Source organism: Suricata suricatta, chromosome 9, assembly GCF_006229205.1.
Source record: "Suricata suricatta isolate VVHF042 chromosome 9, meerkat_22Aug2017_6uvM2_HiC, whole genome shotgun sequence".
Classification (NCBI taxonomy): Eukaryota; Metazoa; Chordata; class Mammalia; order Carnivora; family Herpestidae; genus Suricata; species Suricata suricatta.
In genome coordinates this window covers 91,013,696-91,026,587 of record NC_043708.1, presented here as the reverse complement: position 1 = coordinate 91,026,587, position 12,892 = coordinate 91,013,696, and the positions used below count along the sequence as shown (strand labels likewise).

At 44.4% G+C, this 12,892-nt stretch overlaps 1 protein-coding gene across 1 annotated transcript in view; it reads left to right on the top strand.

The window, feature by feature from the left end:
- The first annotated feature begins 5,720 nt into the window (after positions 1-5,720).
- MYO5C (myosin VC) overlaps positions 5,721-12,892 on the top strand; it is a 98,956-nt gene continuing 91,784 nt past the window's right edge. Inside the window, exon 1 of the mRNA XM_029950728.1 lies at positions 5,721-5,935. Coding sequence (XP_029806588.1) covers positions 5,909-5,935 — 27 coding nt within the window. The 5' untranslated portion in view covers positions 5,721-5,908. The remainder of the gene's footprint in view (positions 5,936-12,892) is intronic.

The window sequence follows — 12,892 nt, the reverse complement described above, 5'->3', positions numbered from 1 at the left end:
CTTTTGTTAGTGTGTTATCAATAAACTCGCAGCACGTGGAACATGAGACACACAATGTAGAGCACATTCTGGGCTGCAAAACACACTTTTAACATTTAGGAGGATAGAAATCATAAAATGTCTGCACTCCGATGATATTAGAATCAAACTAGGTATTATTGATGGGAAAATAGCTGGAAAATCCCTAACTATTTGATGATTAAACAATACACTTCTAACACATGGATCAAATCTCTAGAGAATTTTAAAAACATTTGAACTAAATGAAAATGAAAATATAGCATCAAAATTTGTCCAGTGCAGTGAAAGCAGTGGTTAGTGGGAAATTTAAAGCATTGAATGCATGCATTAGAAAAGAAGAAATACCCATAATCAATCATTAAAGCTTCTACTTTAGGAAGCTTAAAAAAAACAAGAAAAGACTAAATGCAAAGTAAGCAGAAGAGAAGAAATAATATAAATCAGCAGAAATCAAAGACATTGAGGACAGAAAATCAATGAAACCAAAAGCTGGTTCCTTAAAAAGGTCAATAAAATTGAGAAACCTCTAGCCAGGCTAACTAATTAGAAGAGAGAGATGACATACAGTAGATTAGTGGCTACTTAAGGGAGGAGTTGGGGCGGGCGGGGGGGGGGGAATCAAGGGGACGGAGTAGTAACTGAGGGGCATGGAATTTCTTTTTGAGATGATGAAACTTTTTTTCATCTATTTGTTTTAGTGTTAACTTATTTTTGAGAGAGAGAGCGTGAACAGGGGAGGGGCAGAGAGAGGGAAAGAGAATCCAAATCAGGCTCCACACTGTCAGTGCAAAGGTGACTGTTGGGGATCACCCAACAAACAGTGAGATCATGACCCAAGCCAAAGTCAGACGCTCAACCAGCTGAGCCACCATGGCACCCTGATGATGAAACTTAAAATTAACTGTGGTGATAGTTTGATCTGTGAACCTACTAAAAACCACTGAGTTGTATACTTTCAATGGGTGAAGTATATGGTATAAAAATTATATCTTAATAAAAAAGTGTTTTAAGTAGACTTTGACTTCTAGTACGGCAGACTGAGAGGCTCAGCAGATTCCTCAAATAAAGCAAGGACAACACTGGACAAAAGTGTCAAAAGCAACAATTGTAGGGCTCTAAAGATTGACCAACAGCATACAACAAATTAGCAGTGTTTATGGAAAGCTACTGACCTCTGAGCAAGAACAGCATTTGTCTGACCACCTTGCCTGGGGGGGCTCCCATCACCCTCCCCTTACCCAGGCCTGACAGCGTGGTAATTCTACCAGAGCCAGGCAAGCTATGAAACCAGCAGCTTTACCTTTGGAGGGGCTCACTTGATTTGGAATGGAGTGCAGAAAAACCCTTTACCCAGCAGTAATGCTAGCAATTTCACAACTGTGAGGGAATACATTTCTGTTTTAAGCCCCCCAGTCTGTGGTACTCTCTTACAGCAGCCATAGTAAAGCAATACAGTATTAACCTAAAGTATCTGTGATTAATTTGGATGTATATTTTCATCCTAAGAGGAACCATTAAAAAAAATTAACTCAAGAAGTACTGTTTTTTTTTAAGGTGAGAATTAAAATGGTGCATACACAAAAAAAGCAAAAACAACAACAAACCCACCATCACTAAAACCGTAAGGAGAAACAGGAACAAAAAAGACATTAGCCATACAGAAATAAAATGACAGTCATAACTCCAACCATATCAACAATTACATTAAATGTGAATGGGTTAAAGTTATACCACAAGGCAGTGATTGTGAAGGATGTTACAATATTCTTCTCTGAGAGGCTAAAAGTTAAAAGCCTGACAATACTAAGTGTTGATGAGGATATAAAGCTACTGAAACTCATACACTGTTTAAAGAAGTAAATTGATGCTGGGCGTCTGGATGTCAGTTAAGCATCCGACTTTGGCTCAGGTGATGATCTTGCAGTTCCTGAGTTCCAGCCCCACATCAGGCTCTGTGCTGTTAGCGCAGATCCTGCATAAGGTCCTCCCTCTCCCTCTCTCTCTATCCCTCCCTTGTGTGTGTGCCTGCTCTCTCTCTCTCTCAAAAACAAACATTAAAAAAGCGCAAATTGATGCAATTTTTTAAAAGTAACAATATCTAGGGGTTTCTAGTCAGCTAAGTCAGTAGAGCAGTGACTTTTGATCTTGGGATTGTAAATTCAAGCTCCATATTGGGTGTAGAGATTACTTAAAAATTAAAAAAAAAACTTTAAAAATCCTTATATATATTAAGGATTTGGCAGTTCTACTCCTTTCATAGATCAACTTTAATATATGTGCTGCCAAAGCAAGCACTCCTTTTATATCTCAAACAAGAATGCATATATTCATGCATTGAAAGACCTATGTAAAAATGTTTACAGCAGTGTTATTTGTAATAGCCACAAACTGGAATAACCCAAATATTTATCAATAGGAGAATGAATAAACAATAGAATATTTATATAATGGAATACTATATAGGAACAAAAAATAGTGAATGTTAGCTATGTACAGCAGCATTGTTACATGTCATGTAAAAAGCCAGATGCAAAGATGTTACACAAATGATTTCATTTATAAAAAACATCCAAAACAGGTAAAACTAACTTATGGTGATAGAAGTCATAACAGTGGTTACCTTCAAGGAGTAACTTAACGGGACATCAAAGGTTTGGGGATATTAGAAATGTTCTATATCTGGATCTGGGTTGTGGTTTCTTGGATGTGTTGATATGTTCTATGTGTAAGAATACATTAAGCCATACACTTATTATTTGCATACTTTTCTGTATGTTATTCTTCAATAAAACTTTTTATTTAAAGGTCCTGGCTGGCTCAGTTGATAGAGCATATGACTCTTGATCTTGGGTTGGGAGTTCAAGTCAAAATCTTAAATAAAAATTTTTATTTAAAGAAAAAAGCAGTTAGACCTCTAGACTCATCTTAACCCTGAGCAGGTAACTGTTCCCACCCACTCTATGCCTTTTCTTTTTCTTTATGTTATTATTTTGGACAAGAGGTATACAACATTGAATTCATCATAGTCCTTTTGTTGTTGTTGTTGCACCTATCACTGTTGGTCTGTGCCAGACTCTTTAAAAAATTTTGGTTCCTCTTTTTTCTTTTCCTTTTTAAATGTATTTATTTATTTTGAGAGAGAGAGAGAGAGAGAATCCCAAGCAGGCTCTGCTGCCAGTGTGAAACCCAATTTGGGGCTCAAACTCACAAACCATGAGATCATGAACCAGGCCAAATTGGTCACTTAACTGACTGAGCCACCCAGGTGCCCCATGTTCTTCTTTTTTCTTTATTCTCAATCTCATTTCCCTCAACCTCATAGATACCCATTCTCACATATTTAATGGATGACTTTGTAATTTATCATCGACACTTTCATTTATATATACTTTCATCTGTGAACAATATATTATTCCAGTTTTTGCTAGTTTTAAAATATATATAAAAACTTGTGCTATATATCCATTCAACATGGCTTTTTACATCTCTCAGAGTCCATATAAGTAGGTCACCTCCATTCTTGCTAGCAGCTATAGAGTATTATACCATATGTATATACTATTTATTCATTCTTTTATTGTTGGATATTGATGAATATCTCCTTTGCTATAAAACTGTTGTGATGAAGATCTACTTAACTTTTTTACATCTATGTGATAATTTACCTAAACCTATTTTTATTTTTATAATTTTTAATGTTTATTTATTTTTGAGAGAGAGTGGGAGAGCAGCAGAGAGAGAGAGACACAGAATCTGAAGCAGGTTCCAGGCTCTGAACTGTCAGCACAGAGCCTGATGCAGGGCTCGAACCCACAATTGCAAGATCATGACCTGAGCTCAGGTCAGATACCCAACTGACTGAGCCACCCACGCCCCCCATGCCGAAACCTATTTTTAATAAATATTCTTAAATTGCTCTCTTAAGTTGGTGTATTCGTATAGCTCCCAACAGTTGTGTGAGCAAAAAAATTTTCTCACATCCCAGTTGATGTTTTTCAAGCCAAATATTTTTGCCAATCCAATAAGTATAAAGTGTTATCTCCTTCTTTTCATCTGTATTTCTCTGATTACTAATAAAGTTGACATCTCTTTATGTGCTAACCAGCCATTTGAGTGTTCCCGTATACAAACTGCCTATTAATTTCTTTTGTAAATTTTAAAAATTGGACTATCTTTTTAAAACAAATTTACAGTAGTTTCTTGTCTATTTTAGATGAGTGTTATACATATTAATCATTTGTTGGTTGTTAAGTTGCAAGTGTATTTCCCAGTCTGTTGCCTTTCTTTATGAATGGTGTTTTTCACTGAAAAGAAATCTTTCCTTTTGATGACCTCAAATTCATCATTTTTTCTTTCTATGATTGTATCTTAAGACATTCTTTCCTGGGGCGCCTGGGTGGCTCAGTTGGTTAAGCATCCGACTTCAGCTCAGGTCATGATCTCACAGTTCGTGAGTTTAAGCCCAACATCAGGTTCTGTGCTGACAGCTCAGAGCCCAGAGCCTGCTTCGGAATCTGTGACTCCCTTTTTCTCTGCCCCTACCCTGCTTATTCTTGGTCTCTGTTCCTCAAAAATAAATTAATTAATTAATTAATTAATTAATTAATTAATTAAATGTTTAAAAATTTTTTAAAAATACATTGTTTCCTAACCCCACATTTAAAAGGTGTTACCCTTCTTTTTTTTTTCCTTAATAATATTATAGTTTTACTTTTAAGTTTCCATCATGAATCTATCTGGAGTTTATTTTTGGATACAGTGTTTGCCAGGTATTTGCTTCTTCCTCCCTTACCTCCCTCCCCACACAACGGGCCCATCTATTAAATATTCTTCTCTTTCCCACTCTGATCCTTAAGACCACCCTATAATGTGGGGCCCTATTGGTGGACTCCATTCTGTTCCATTATTCACGTATTCATTCCCATGCCAGGATCACACTGTTTTAATGATGGCTTTGTGATATCCCTGAATCCGTAGTGGGGCAAATCTCACTTCTTCGGTCCTTGTTTTGAAGATCGTCTTGTTATACATGAATTTTACTTCATATAAAATATGGAATAATTGTACAATTTTTCAAAATTTCTGCTAGGATTTTTATTCCAATTACAATAGGCTTATATATTACATTATTAATTTGGGTAAAATTGACACCCGTACAGTATTATTCCCATCCATGAAAATGGCATCTTCCCGTCTCCCCCTCCCCCTTGCCCGCCCCCCCCCCATTTATTCAGGTCTTCTTTCATGGCCTTGAAGAGAAATTTAAACATTTTTATCCACAAAGACCAAGCGTGTTTCTGTTAGTATAATTTCTGGACACTTTATATGTGCATTGATGTTGTAAATATCTTATTTCCCATATTTCTATCGTATTTTCTAAATGATTATTGCTCACATAAAGGAAAATTATTTGTTTTTATACTTGATTTTGAATATGGTCACCCGGCTGAACTGTCTTACAAGTTTCCTTGGACTTTTCAATGGCAATGGTCATATCCGCTGCTCTTCCAGTAAACACGCTGAGAACTAAGGAAACTAAACAAACTAAAACTTGGAAGGGAGCGTCTCAGAACACACCTGTTTCCGGCCTCCAAGAGCCCGCTAATGCTGCGTGGACCGCTCCGCACCCCCGCCAGGTGGACACACTAGACCGCCCAGCCCCGGCCGCGAGGAGGCTCGAGCCCTGCCCGGAGCCCCAGCCAATCGCCGCGCGGGCCCGCCAGGCTGGGCCGAAGGACCAATCCGCAACTTGTCTCCTCCCGAGGCCGCTAGCCCCGGGGAAGGGAGTCGGTCGCGCAGTTACCTGCCCCCGGGCCTCGGAGCCGTGCGCCCAGCCCCCGAGCCTCGCACCTTCGCGGCCCTCCAGCTGCTCCGGCCTCCCTCGTCCATGGCGGTGGCCGCACTGTACACGCAGGTACCGACGGGCGGGTGCGCGGGAGGGAAGATGGCAACGGCGCTAATGCTGACTGTACCCGGCGCCCGGGCCACACCTGTGCACCTGGCGCGCTCGCCGCAGGGAGGTGACGCGGAGGGCCTGGGGATCGGGGACACCAGAGGGCTTCGGCCCCTGTCCGAAGAGGACAGCGCCCTCGCCCCCCGGGAGCCTGGGTCCCTTCGGGACGGGAAGACCGAGTGCGAGGGGCTGCCTTCCTGGGCCGGAGCTTCTCGGTGCCCCGGGGTCGCGCGTCCGTCAGTCCCCACCTCCCGCGTCTCTCAGCTCCCTCTTCCCGAGCCACAAGTGGAATCAGAGCTGCCCGTGGGGACATAGAAGTCTCAGTCACGGGCAAATAATAGTATCCATAATTCTCCTGGCCCTCCTCAGAGTGCCCTAGAACAAGCAGTATTCAGGATGCTTTCTAGAATTCCTGGGCCTTCAGAAATGCCTGCACGTGCGTTTAAGTTCGTCTGTTGTCCGAAGCTCCAGCTGCCTGCGCAGGTGGGGCAAGCTTCACCGGTGCTAGAAGTTGAGGGCTTCTCTGAATCCAGGGGTCACAGGCTCTTCACCTAACACTTTTACGTTGCTTTACAATTTATAAAGCACCTTTCACGTGATTCTGGGAGTCACTCTAGAGCATTCCTCTGAACTACCTCTGTCCCAGGGCCAAGGACTCCACAGTGTTCTGACACCCAAAACCTTCTGAGATGAGCTAGGCTAATTGTCTGGGTTAAAAAATAATTTGAAAGTGTTGGCCCTGTTGGAAACACACACACACACACACACACACACACACACACACCCCCACACCCACACCCCCCCCCCCGTAAAGTCAGATCCTCTCACACCCCAGTGGAGTAAAATCTATGGTTGCCACTATTCAAATGGATGAGACTAGAATCTGTCTATTTCCCCTGACACATGCCCTTGCTTTATATTTAAAAAGACACTTTGCTGTAGATATAAACGATAGTTGTAAATAATTGTTTCACCATGGTTTAAGCAAACTTTTTTCTTCTACTTTACTGAATTAGCAGTACAAGTACAAACCATCCACGTGCCATTGTGCCCTCCGACACATTTCCACTAACAAGACTTCTAAATGGGTATGGCTCTTCTTGAATGGTTTGCCAGTGAGAATGTCAACCATCAGATATCCCACAGTGCTCCTGAGGTCTTCAGCTTGCTGGAGGTGAAAGAAAATTTTGGCACAAAGCAATTCTTGGAAGATACTTTGGAGAACAGAAAATTGTTGATGATTAACCTATTTTAAGTAGCGTTTTATTCCAGAAGCAAAAATACATAGGTGTGAGCTTCTCTATTATCAAGTGCCTTACACTACAAATATTTTTAAATAGCAACTAGGTAGCAAGCATAATGTAGGAAAACTGGTATGGAAGAGTTTTCTAGAGAAGAGCTTGGATGGACAGAGACTCTGAGAATGCCAGAGCCAGAGGGGCCTTGATGCCCCCCACCCCCCACCCATTTGGTGTCCAAGTAGGCACCTTTGTTCTGAGGCTGTCTCTTCCCTTCCAGGTGGTCAGTCAGTTCACGTTGTAGATAACAAAGGTGGAAAGCTCCCTGTTTGTGTAACTGCCTATTTAGGTTTTAGAGAGCTTGCTGTGCTAAGAAGTTCTTTCATTTTTTTAAAGGTTTATTTATTTAATTTGAGAGAGAGAGAGAGAGAGAGTGTGTGTGTGTATGAGTGTGTGAGCGGGGGAGGTGAAGAGAGAGAATCCCAAGCAGGCTCCCTCTGTCAGTGCTTGAGCCCCACACGGGGTTCAAAGCCGCTGTACCATGAGAGTGTGACCTGAGCTGAAATCAAGAGTTGAATGTTTAACCAACTGAGCCACGCAGGCGCTCTATGTTAAGGAGTTCTTTCTTAAACTGAACTAAAATCTAAGGCCCCTCCCTTGCTTCCCTACCACTTCCCCCCACCCTGCCAAGTCCACAGATCTACCATTTGTCCTAGAATGCTAGCATACAGGATTGACTTAAGTCAAAGTTTGTGACTGAGCCCTTGGCCACCTTTTAAGCTCCAGAAGTACTGCTTCTCTGCACAATCTTAGCGACACAGTGTTTTAAAACAACTTAAAACCCATTTCTGCACCCCCGGGGCAAACAGTGACTATGCAGCAGGGTGACAAGTGGACTGCCTATTCTGGAGCCCGCGTGTGACAGCCACACCCACCCATGATCTCCAGGCTCCCTCGTTCACTCGCTGTATACACTGCAGTTACCTACCTCTCCCCTGTCTCATCTCCCCTCCTGCCTATGCCTTGAAGACAGGTTTATTATCTCCCATCAAATGTTTATTTAGCACTTTTTGTATATAAAACATTGTGCTTAGGGGAGGTTAGAAAGATATTTTTTTAAAGGATAGCTTTTACTCTCAAGTTTTCAAATCAGTGAGGAAAGAGAACTGTCAAATACTTCAATGCGCTGAAGCCATGAGGGCATGGAGGAGCCTGCTGGGTGGTAGAGCTGAGAAGGGAAGGGCCATGGAAGCCGAAGATGAGACGGGGCTTTATACTCTGGTGAAGATTTTGAGTTGGAGAAGATAGGATCAGGGGCTATGTTTTAGGACGCTGGGTATGCCAGCAGAGCCCATGGGACTCAGGTAGCTGAATTCCCAGGTCATCCTAAGTACCCAGGAAAGAATTTGGGCTGCAATATTGGACAAGGGAAAAGGAGACAGAATCCTGGGAGCCTGTGGAAGCAGGTGACGATAAGACTAGACTGGGGAGAGGGAGGAGTCAGGATGATTGTGGAGGTTGGAGTCTGGACGATGAGAGCAGGGGGTGCCAGTGACACGGGCACATCAGGAGGAGGAGATCTTAGGAGAGACAGGAGGCAGACTTCATCCCTATAATGGTTGAGGTGGTGAAGGGGCTCCCAGGGTCCAGTGCCCTGGGCGGTTAGAGGTTGGTGGAGAGGTGGGGCCAAGAACCTTCTGCCCACAGGTAGTAGTTGAAGCCCAGGGAGTGAGAGCCTTGCCAAGGGAGAGAAGAGAGCCAAGACAGGACACTGGGGAATAAAACTATTCAGAGGGGCCCAAGATGGAGCCATCACAGGGAGGAGGAGTTTGGAGAGCTGGTACGGGAGCCACAGGAGGAGAGGTTCTGAGAAAGAGGGACTCCTGGGAGGAAGTGTGGTGAGAGTAGCAGTAGCTGCCGGGACCAAGTGTAAAATGACCCTTCTCTTTCAAAAGCTCTTGGCAAAATGCCTTGGAAATGTTGAGAGCATTTGAGCCAGCAGTTCCATGATTTGAAATCTCACTGAGAAAAACCGGTTTGGCCGTTCACTGTTGGAACCTCTCTGGAGGCCCCTTGTCACTCTCGGACTCACTGACCAGCCACAAGGTCCCACCTCTGCATCTCCCCGCTGCCTGCCCGCCCCTACCTCAACTTATTCTGCAAGCTTCCGGCCTGTCCTTGGTGCGTTCCTGCTGCTGGTTCAGCACTCTATGCCTTGGCTCACAGGGCTCCCTCTGCATGAAATAACTGCTTTGTCCAGCAGCGCCGCACCTTCCAAATTCAATCTGAGCAGTGTCTCTTCTGAGAAATATTTACAGCCAGCTCCGCTAGGCACTGTGCATGTTGACTTGTCAACACTCGTTCGTTAACTGTCTCCCCCACTGACCAAGTGTCTCCAGAGAACAGGGAGCACTAGGGGCTCCAGAAACACTTGTGTGCATGCATGCATGAATGAGTCTTTATGCTTTCAGAAAGAGCTATGAGCCTGAAGAAGATGATGATGGCTACTTGTATCTTGCAATCATGGAACACTTCTTCTGTGCCAGATGCCATTCTCAGAATTTATATGCCATCTTTCATTTAATCTGAATAAACAGTGATATGTGTAATGCTGTTATCCCAATTGTACAAATGGCTCAGGTTAAGTAAATTGCCTAAGATTACATAGAAGTGGAGGAGGAGACAGGATTAAAAGCCTCTGGGTTAAAAAAAAATTTTTTTTAATGTTTATTTTTGAGAGAGAGAGCACGTAAGCAAGCATGATCAGGGAAGGGACAGAGAGAGAGAGAGAGAGAGGAAGACGCAGAATCCAAAGCAGGCTCCAGGCTCCAAGCTGTCAGCACACAGCCTGATGTGGGGCTCAAACCCACAGACTGTGAGACCATGACCTGAGCCAAAGTTGGATGCTTAACTGACTGAGCCACCCGGGTGCCCCAAAAGCCTTTGTTCTTAATCCCTCCCACTCTCACAAGTGTGGTCCAGCCACCTTTACCATCTTCCTCCTCTTCAAAGAAGTCAACCTTCTTCCCTTTCACACAGAGGACTCATGGGAAGTCCATCCACTGCATAGTTGTATATATGATATACGTGTGTTTCGTTTTTTCATCTAAGATATTGGGCAAAGTGGTAAGTGGCCACTGAAACAGAGAGCTCTGTAGCATGCCTCTAGTGATCTTTATTAAGTTGTTCTGCTCATTAATCGGGACTCGGGTTATAACTGGTTTTAGCCACAGATTCACAAGTTATATGACCTTTCAGTCACGTATTTCTCTTGCTTGTGGATAAGGAACTCACAAGACATCTGCAGGGAAGTTCTGCTAGAGCTCAGATGTGCAAGGTGAGAAGTGTGTTGACTAGCAGTTCAAGATCTCTGTCTAAAATAAGGTCAAAGTTCAGTTTAATGGCTTTCCATTTGGCCAGTGTAAGAAGCTTTTAGACTTCTATGTATCATTAATAACTCTGGAAAATGAGATATATCCATTGTATTATATATGGGTATGCCAAAAGAGTTTTTAAAAATAATATAAAGACTAAGATACCAAGTTTTGTCTTTAATTGGTGCACCTAAACTACTGAGAATTTTAATTTTTGTTCAGTAGGTATTTATTGACTGCTAGCTATGGGGAAGTTACTGTGTTGGGTTGCAGGATACAAAGACAAAGCTCTTAAAGCTCAAATGCCAGTGAGGGCGGTGGGAAGATACCCCAAAAACCTCTGGTCCCTCTGGGAAGGGACAGAGAGAGCTCAAAAGAGGAAGCATTCAATCCTGCCGGGGGCAGAGAGGATAAGGAAAGTGCCACCAAGGAGAGCAGCTGTGAGCTGGACCTGAGTTTGCTCACTGGCCGGGAGAGGAGTAGCACCAGGGGTAGAAGGAACAGAGCCAGGGAAGAGCTTGGTATGTTCTAGAAACTGCTAGTGGATTGGGTGGCAGCTGGCAGAGGGTGGACTAAAGAGGGAAGGAAGCCTGAGGAGGAAAGCTGGCTAGGACAATGGCTTCCCAGGCCTGGCTGTTCCTCAAAATCCGTAAGGGCCTGGGAGCGGGATGGATTTTAAAGCTTCCATCTTGTGGACCCCACCCATGGAAATTCTGATTCAGGGGCGTGCATGTCCACGGAAACCTAGTGCTGTACCTGGCTGAGGAAGCACTCAGCAGACTGTGGCATCTGTCAGGAGAAGATTGGCAGGGGAGGGGGAGCTGACTGACGGTCACAGCAGTGGAATGAATGGGACAAGTAGGTGAGACTTGTTTAGGATGTGGGCTTTCCAGCGCCTGGTGACCATTTGGTTGTTGGGAGGGAAGGGAGCCCAGCACTGTTCTGATTTGAGGGACAAGAGAACTGAGGAGGACTGGGTTTAGGATAGACATACTGGTCATTAGAGCTTTGAATTTATGAGTGGCTGAGCACATTTAGGGGCTGATGTCTGGGAGACCACTGGAAATGTGGTGTAGACCTGTGGAGAGATCTCAGCTGGAGGTGTCACATGCACGGGTGCCAGCCAGGGCAGTCCCTGAAGCTGTGGGAACGGAGGACACTCTCTAGAGAAAGCCTGTAGAGAGGAGGGGCTGGGAAGCCTGGGAAGGGCCTGGAGGGACGCGGGAGGGCAGAGAAGGGAGCATATCACTTCCTTGGCCTGGCTGACCTTGAAAGTGGAAACGCCTTCCCAGTCCAGGGAGCTGACATCAGTTGATGCCTTCAAATAGCCAGGCAATATGAGAAGATGCCCTCTCCTCTCATCTAAGCATGTAGGGTGGGGTATTTGGGTGTTCCTGAGGACATAGCACTTCCTAAGGGTCATGCTCCTAAGTCTTTGCCTCATTGTCAAGCCTCCCGTGGCTTGGGAATCAAGGTACCGCACGATTCCCCCCTGCCGTGGGAGGGTGTTCGCAGGAAGGGCGTGGGAGGCAGGCACCTCTGCTCTGTGGCCCCGCTGCAAGCCTGTCCCTCCAGGGCTTGGCAGGCAGTCTGAGTCCGGAGGCTCCTGCTCCACAGGAAGGAGTCACACCAGGGAGGTCACATGAGAGCTAGTCACACTGTTTGCACAGACTGCGTTTGTTTGTCTAAATTCTGAAAAGTGAGCTCTTCCTCCTGGTTGAAGCACTGCCTTGTGGGTCGAGGAATGTGAGGAAGGAGGGAAGGACCCAGTGGGTGTAACTGACATGCAACTGGGTAAACATTGCCATGTTTACTTACCAGGCCGGGTTGCAGTCACAAGGCCCTCAATGACAGGCAGCACTGCTGGCAGAGGCACCAGGCCTGAAGGTGTGGGTGGCCTGGGGCGTTGGGGCTGAGGAGGACATTTGTTTTGTTTTGTTTTTTGGGGTTTTTTTTTTTGCTTTTTGTGTCTGTTTTTTTTAAATAGTTTATTGTCAAATTGGTTTCCATACAATACCCAGTGTTCTTCCCCACAAGTGCCCTCCTCCATCACCACCACCTCTTCCCCCCTCCCTCTTCCCCTTCAACCCTTGGTTCATTTTCAGTATTCAATAGTCTCTCAAGTTTTGTGTCCCTCTCTCTCCCCAACTCTCTTTCCCTCTTCCCCTCCCCCTGGTCCTCCATTAGGTTTCTCCTGTTCTCCTGTTAGACCTATGAGTGCAAACATATGGTATCTGTCCTTTTCTGCCTGACTTATTTCACTTAGCATGACACCTTCGAGGTCCATCCACCTTGCTACAAATAGC